The 7,826-nt window shown below is 43.5% G+C and overlaps 1 protein-coding gene across 1 annotated transcript in view; it reads left to right on the forward strand.

Annotated features, from left to right (window-relative positions):
- Positions 1–267: 267 nt before the first annotated feature.
- Positions 268–7,826, forward strand: part of ZNF461 (zinc finger protein 461) — a 32,218-nt gene continuing 24,659 nt past the window's right edge. Inside the window, 2 exon segments of the mRNA XM_017887341.1 lie at positions 268–880; positions 2,790–2,882. Of these exon segments, the coding sequence (XP_017742830.1) occupies positions 2,874–2,882 (9 nt within the window). The 5' untranslated portion in view covers positions 268–880; positions 2,790–2,873.

Genomic DNA, 7,826 nt, shown 5'->3' on the forward strand with positions numbered 1-7,826 from the left:
ATATATATATATATATATGAGATAAATTCAGTCAAATATATGACGTACAGTTTTGTTTGTTTGAGAAGGAGTTTTGCTCTTGTTGCCCAGGCTGGAGTGCAATGGCGCAATCTCGGCTCACCGCAACCTCTGCCTCTCGGGTTCAAGCGATTCTCCTGTCTCAGCCTCCCGAGTAGCTGGGATTTCAGGCATGCGCCATCACGCCCGGCTAATTTTGTATTTTTAGTAGAGGCTGAGTTTCTCCATATTGGTCAGGCTGGTCTCGGATGATCCGCCCGCCTCGGCGTGAGCCACCGCGCCCAGCCAAAAAAAATTTTTTTTAAAAAATCGTTTCACATACAAATCTCACGCGCTACACCCTCACAGGTCGGTTCATATCCACCTTCTCCACTAGAGTCACCTTTGGATACGCGCACGTGCGGTCTCGCAACAAAACACCTCTCTCACCACAACTCCACAAAGGGAAGCCGGATTAGTCCGCGCCGGCCAAAAATTATCTTCAGCCACACCCCGGGGCGGCCGCCTTGAGGAGGTCGGGGCAGCCACTGTCCCTATTCTGAAATCCGTTCTCAGCGGAACCCGAAGTCTGGTATCCAAAAACGAACCCTAAGAGGTTGGCGTCACTCCAGCCTCGGGTGAAACCGCGCAAGTGCATGCCGGAGCCCAGCGGAACACACCCTTTCCATACCAGGCGCTCTCCTCTCGGACTGCATTTCCCAGAGGACACCGCTGTCCACAGCTACTTCCGGTAGGAGCCTCGGAGGAATGGTCTTCGGGTAGAGGCAGGTAAGGATGTCCCGGGCCGGTGGAGAAGCTAGAGCGGCCTCGCCTGGAATCCGAATCAGAACTTGGACCAGAGCCTTCCCTGAGGATGCTGAAGGTGAGAAATCCTGGCTCACCAGTGCCGTGGAAGGGGAATGTCTGTAGTTTTAAGCCTCTGCGTGCGGGATCACCCCTTAGGTGGGTGTGTTTTGCATGCGTGAGGAAGTAGGGTTTATCTTTGGGCTAAATGTGTGTTACTGTTGGGACAGCGACCTGGTGCGTGGGTGTGCTTGACAGTGTGATTCTGTGCCCGAATCATTTGTGTAAATGTAGGTGACTGTGACCATTATTGTGAATGGCTATTTGTTTAAGTCCCATTTATTTACATGAAAGAAAAAGCACAGGCCGGCCGCAGTGACTCACGCCTGTAATCCCAGCACTTTAGGAGGCCGAAGCGGGTGGATCACCTGAGGTCGGTAGTTCGATACCAGCCTGACCAATGTGAAGAAACCCCATCTCTACTAAAAACGCAAAATTAGCCAGTTGTGGTGGTGCATGCCTGTAATCCCAGCTACTCGGGAGGCTGAGGTAGGAGAATCGCTTGAACCCGGGAGGCGGAGGTTGCGGTGAGCCGAGATCGCGCCATTGCACTCCAGCCTGGGTAACAAAAGTGAAACTCCGTCTCCAAAAAAAAAAAAAAAAAAAGCATTTACTTTATCCTCAGGGTCACACGATCAGTCAGAGAGCTTCCACTCCTCTCAGTCAACTCTGGTCTCTCACACACTGACACACGCACAGTCACCTCACCCTGCTCCTGTGTGCACGTCTAAGGCTCGGGACGCCCTGCTCCAGAGATCTGTCATTCAGCCATCTCAGCCCCTCCTGACTACTTGAGGAGTTAGCTGTAGATTTACACATACAACACAAGCCAAAATCACATTGCTACCCCGCATTTATCATCACAGCCTCAGAAAAACACCACATATGTAGTATGCTTATGTACATATGTGTTTGATTTTTTTTTTTTTCTAAGATTAGGCTAGGCCACAATACATACACATTGTTCTGCAACTTCTTCTTCTTTTTTTTTCTTTTTTTTGAGACGGAGTTTCTCTCTTTCGCCCAGGCTGGAATGTAGTGGCGCGATCTGGGCTTGCTGCAACCTCCGCCCTGGGTTTTCAAGCAGTTCTCCTGCCTCATCCTACCGAGTAGCTGGGATTACAGGCATCCACCACCACACCCACCTCATTTTTGTATTTTTAGTAGAGACGGGATTTCACCATGTTGGCCAGGCTGGTCTTGGGCCCCTAACCTCGTGATCCGCCTGCCTCGGCCTCCCAAAGTGTTGGGATTACAGGCGTGAGCCACTGCGCCCAACCTCTGTAACTTCTTACTAGAAGATATTTATGTCCTTTTGTCTGTATTCAAAGACAAACTTAAGAATATTTCTCAGGATGTTTGCAGGTACGATTCTTCTTTAATTCTTACAGCACTGTACTGCAAACTAAAGACTCAATTTATTTTGGTCTGGAAATTTTTGTTCTATTTATTTCTTCTCTTCCATCTGTGTTGTTTCAGTCTCTTATTTTTGAAATTCCTGTTATACATACATTGGGTCTTTTGGGTCTGTTTTCTGTTTCCCTAATCTTTTCTCATAATGTCCATTACCTTTTCTTTTTCCTCTTAATTCAGTAAAAATCTACTCAGGGCAGTTCTCAGCACCCTGATCCTGGCTTCCATTTCATCATAGTAGTGGGACACTGGGCTGGCCTAACTATCCCTTCTGCTGAAGAGAATGATCTTTGCTTTTCTTGAGTCTATCGTGCTGTAGCTGGATTTCCTCATGGTTTTGAGTAAAGCTAGGATTTGTCCAAATTCCCACTAATAATTTATGTACGTATGTATCAGGTCTGGGAATAGGAGATATGAAGGGGGAAGAAAAATGTCATTCTGAATTAACGTTTTGGGAGCTTAGAGGCAATAATCGCCTGTCTTTTTTTTTTTTTTTTTACTCCCCTCTCCCCCAGCAACACCTTCTTTGGACTGAGTTTCTTCCAGAGGTTCGGAACCAAGAAGAGGATTAATTAATACATTCAATTCTAAAATAAGCCATGGCCCATGTAAGTTGTTTTTTTCTTGCTCCTAATTAAAATAGTTTTTTTGTTTTTTGTTTTTTGTTTTTTTTTGTACAGGGCATGTGACTATTTCCAATTTTTTTTTTTTTTTTTTTTTTTTTTTTNGTGCTGGGATTACAGGCGTGAGCCACTGCGCCTGGCCTGCATTCTTTATTCTGACATTGTTTCTTACCTGAGAATTATACAGTAACTTACTAGTGAGTAAGTGACGATGCCAGAATTTCAGGGCCTTCATTTTTGCTTCTCTCCCCTCCGACCTGTGTTCATATACTTGTTGAATAAATGATTCTTCATCTCCCTTACGTGAAATCTTTTAACAGAAACAAGGAGAAAACACAAATCATATTCTTTTGAAGAAAATATTAGTGTTTCTCTTGTCAGAACTTTGATTGGATGAGGTGATTTAACGAATATTTACTGAGTACTTACTATGCGACAGGCATTGTTCTAAGTAACTAGGAATAAATCAGTGGGGAAAAAATATCACATACATGCATATCTTCCCTTCTGAAGCTTAACTGGTATTGAGAGACAAAAAATAACTAACGTATGGTAAGACTTAAGACACACAGATATATGCAGAGAAAGTGAGCAAGACGGAATTAACAAAATAATCACATCAGAAAAGCCAGGCATGGAGGCTCACACCAGTAATTCTAGCACTTTGAGAGGCTGAGGCGAGAGAATCATTTGAGTCCAGGAGTTCCAGACCAGTCCAGGCAATATGATAAAACCCCATCTCTACAAAAAAATTTTTTTTGTTAATCAGCTGCTTGTAGTTGTGTGCACCTGTAGTCCTAGCTACTCGGGAGGCTGAGGCGAAAGTGGGAGGATCACTTGATCCCAGGAGTTTGCAGCTGCAGTGAGCTACGATCGCACCACTGCACTCCAGCCTGGGTGACAGAGCAAGCCTCTGTCTCAAAAAAAAAAAAAAATTACATGATAAAGTTAAGACCAGAGAGCAAATATATATGCCTTATTAATATATGCAAATTGCATTTAACTCATCTATTAAAAGACTTTGTTCAGATTGAATCACGAATTAAAACCCAGACACCTGAGTGATTCACGAATTTAGAAAGGTTAAGAAAAGGACTGGCAAACTGTATCAGACAAATAGAATGAAAAGAAAACAGGGCCGGGCACGGTGGCTCACGCCTGTAATCCCAACACTTTGGGAGGCCAAGGTGGGTGGATCACGAGGTCAGGAGATAAGACCATCCTGGCTAACAGGGTGAAACCCCGTCTCTACTAAAAATACAAAAGATTAGTTGGGCATGGTGGCGGGCGCCTGTAGTCTCAGCTACTGGGGAGGCTGAGGCAGGAGAATGGCGTGAACCTATAAGGCGGAGGCTGCAGTGAGCTGAGATCACGCCACCGCACTCTAGCCCGGTTGACAGAGCGAGGCTTCGTCTTAAAAAAAAAAAAAATGAGATTTAATTAAAGCAGGATGCTGGCCAGGTGCAGTGGCTTATGCCTGTAATCCCAGCACTTTGGGAGGCTGAGGTGGGCGGATCATGAGGTCAGGAGACCAAGACCATCCTGGCCAACATGGTGAATCCCCATCTCTCCTAAAAATACAAAAATTAGCTGGGTCTTTGGGAGGCCGAGACAGGCGGATCACAAGGTCAGGAGATCGAGACCATCCTGGCTAACACGGTGAAACCCCGTCTCTACTAAAAAAAATTACAAAAAAACTAGCCGGGTGAGGTGGCGGGCGCCTGTAGTCCCAGCTACTTGGGAGGCTGAGGCAGGAGAATGGTGTAAACCCGGGAGGCGGAGCTCGCAGTGAGCCGAGATCCGTCCGGCCACTGCACTCCAGCCTGGGTGACAGAGCGAGACTCCGTCTCAAAAAAAAAAAAAAAAAAAAAAAAAAAAAAATTAGCTGGGTGTGGTAGCATGCACCTGTAATCCCAGCTACTTGGGAGGCTGAGGCAGGAGAATTGCTTGAACCCAGGGGGCGGATATTGCTGTGAACCATGATCTTGCAACTGCACTCCAGCCTGGGTGACAGAGCAAGACTCCATCTCAAAAAATAAAATAAAAAAGCAAGACCCTAAGGAAAAATCATAGCTTTGAATGCTCCTACCAAAAACAGTTAAAATATATGAATTAGAAATAGATGGAAACGGCTAGGTGCTGTGGCTCAAGCCTGTAATCCCTGCATATTGGGAGGCTGAGGTGGGCAGATCACCTGAAGTCGGTAGTTCGATACCAGCCTGATCAACATGGAGAAACTCCGTCTCTACTAAAAATACAAAGTTAGCCTGGCATGGTGGTGCATGCCTGTAATCCCAGCTACCTGGAAGGCTGAGGTAGGAGAATCACTTGAACCCAGGAGGCAGAGGTTGCAGTGAGCTGAGATTGTGTCATTGCACTCCAGCCTGGGCAACAAGAGCGAAACTCTGTCTCAAAAAAATGAATAAATAAAAAAGAAATACTTGGAAATGTGGAAAGAATTTGCAAAGATAAGAAATTATATGTGTTGGAAAACAGGAAAAAATGTCTAGTTGCTTTTCCTTCCTTCCTGTGATCTGAACTTCCATCCTGTATCATTTATCTTTAGCCTGAAGATCTTCCCTTAGCGTTTCCTGTAGTTTGGGTCTTTGGTGACACATTCTCTCAGATTTTATTATGTAAAAATGACTTTATTTCATCTTAATTTTTAATTAATTTTTAAGTTTTAGTGTCAGGGCAATGCTGGCTCCATAAAATAAGTCAGGAAATATACTGTAGTTTGACCACTTAAATTTAATGTAATTAGCAATATAGTTAGGTTTTACTCTATCATTTTGTCAACTGTTCTTTTTAAATTTTTTTCCTGTTTTCCTGCCTTGTCTTGGATTAATCTTATTTTTTTAGTATTTAATTTTATCTTCACTATAGGATTATTTGCTGTATCTCTTTGTTTTGCTGTTTTAGGAGTTGTTTTAAGGTTTGCGATGTGCTTTACATTATTCGCGTCATTTTAGAACACTTCAGGTATAATGTAAACATCTTACAGCTGGATACTTTTCTTTTTTTTTTTTAAGAGACTGGGTCGTGCCCTGTTGCCCAGGTTGGAGTCCAGTGGTGTCATCATAGCTTATTGCAGCCTCGAACTCCTAGGCTCAAGTGATCCTCCTGCCTCAGCCTTCCAAGTAACTAGGACTACAGTTGTGTGCCACCACGTCTGGCTAATTGTTTAATTTTTTGTAGAGATGCCATCTCACTTTGTTACCCAGGCTGGTCTCAAACTCCTGGCCTTAAGCAATCCTGCCTCCCTGCAGTGGCTTACAGGGGTGAGCCACTGCACCAGGTACAACTGGATACTTCTATTTCCCCTCCCCGTCTTTTTTTTTTTTGTCATATATTTTATTTCTAAATTTGCTTAAAGCATATATTTCTTTCTTTAGTTGATTATCTTTTAAAGAAATTATTAAATGAAAAGAATATCTTATGTTTTAACCCTATGTTTACCATTTCTAACACTCTTTATTCTTCTGTATAGACTGAAGATTTTATCTAGTATAAATTTTTTTTTCCACGTGAAGAATTTCCTTTAACGTTTTTGTACACCACCATGCCTGGCTAATTTTTGTATTTTTAGTAGAGACCAGGGTTTCACCACATTGGCCAGGCTGATCTCGAACTCCTGACCTCAGGTGATCCACCCACCTCAGCCTCCCAAAGTGCTGGGATTACAGGTGTGAGCCACCACACCCAGCCTCATATAGTTCATTTCTTAGTTTCGGGATTTGCCTTGGGTTCTTTTTTAGAGTATTCAAATTTCACCTGAAATTTCCCTTTTTCCCTCCTGTAGATTTTTAAAATATATCTCATAGTTTTTATAGTCTTTGCCAATTTCAACATCTGTGTCATTTGTAGATATGTTTCTATTAAGTGGTTTTCTCTTGAAAATCATATTTTTTCATTTCTAGTAATTTTATTTATTTATTATTTTTATTTATTTATTTTTTTGAGATGGATTCTCACTCTGTCGCCCAGGCTGGGATGCAGTGGCACAATCTCAGCTCACTGCAACCTCCGCCTCTTAGGTTCAAGCGACTCTCCCGCCTCAGCCTCCCAAGTATCTGGGACCACAGTTGTGTGCCACCACACTCGGCTAATTTTTTGTGTTTTTAGTAGAGATGGGGTTTGACCATGTTGCCCAATCTGGTCTCAAACTCCTGACCTCAAGTGATCTGCCTGCCTCAGCCTCCCAGAGTGCTAGGATTACAGGTGTGAGCCACCACGCCCAGCCTATTGTACACTTTTTATTGCATGTTACATGTTGTTGACTCAGGGTTCTGTTAATTCCCTCTGTAGAGGGGACATTAGCTCTACCAGGTAATTACACATAATTACATATAATGGAAAGGCACAATACTGAAAACATGATAATTGGATCAAGTGAACATAATAGAAATCCTAGAGTTATACCTACAAATGGGAATATAACTCATGGTTAACATGACATGTCCAATCGGTAGGCTAAAGATGGACTGTTGATAACATTATCAGATAGGTAGCAATTTTGGAAAAAGATAAAGTCCAATCTATATCCCATGTACCATATAGGATAAATTACAATAAATCAAATAATTTAATTTAATTATTAAAAATACAGGCCGGGCGCGGTGGCTCAAGCCTGTAATCCCAGCACTTTGGGAGGCCGAGACGGGCGGATCATAAGGTCAGGAGATCAAGACCATCCTGGCTAACACGGTGAAACCCCGTCTCTACTAAAAAATACAAAAAACTAGCCGGGTGAGGTGGCGGGCGCCTGTAGTCCCAGCTAATGTAGTCCCAGCTACTCGGGAGGCTGAGGCAGGAGAATGGCGTAAACCCGGAGGCTGAGCTTGCAGTGAGCTGAGAACCGGCCACTGCACTCCAGCCTGGGTGTTAGAGCGAGACTCCGCCTCAAAAAAAAAAAAAAAAAAAAAAAAA

The sequence above is a fragment of the Rhinopithecus bieti genome, unplaced genomic scaffold (assembly GCF_001698545.2).
Source record: "Rhinopithecus bieti isolate Rb0 unplaced genomic scaffold, ASM169854v2 scaffold_17677, whole genome shotgun sequence".
Lineage (NCBI taxonomy): Eukaryota > Metazoa > Chordata > Mammalia > Primates > Cercopithecidae > Rhinopithecus > Rhinopithecus bieti.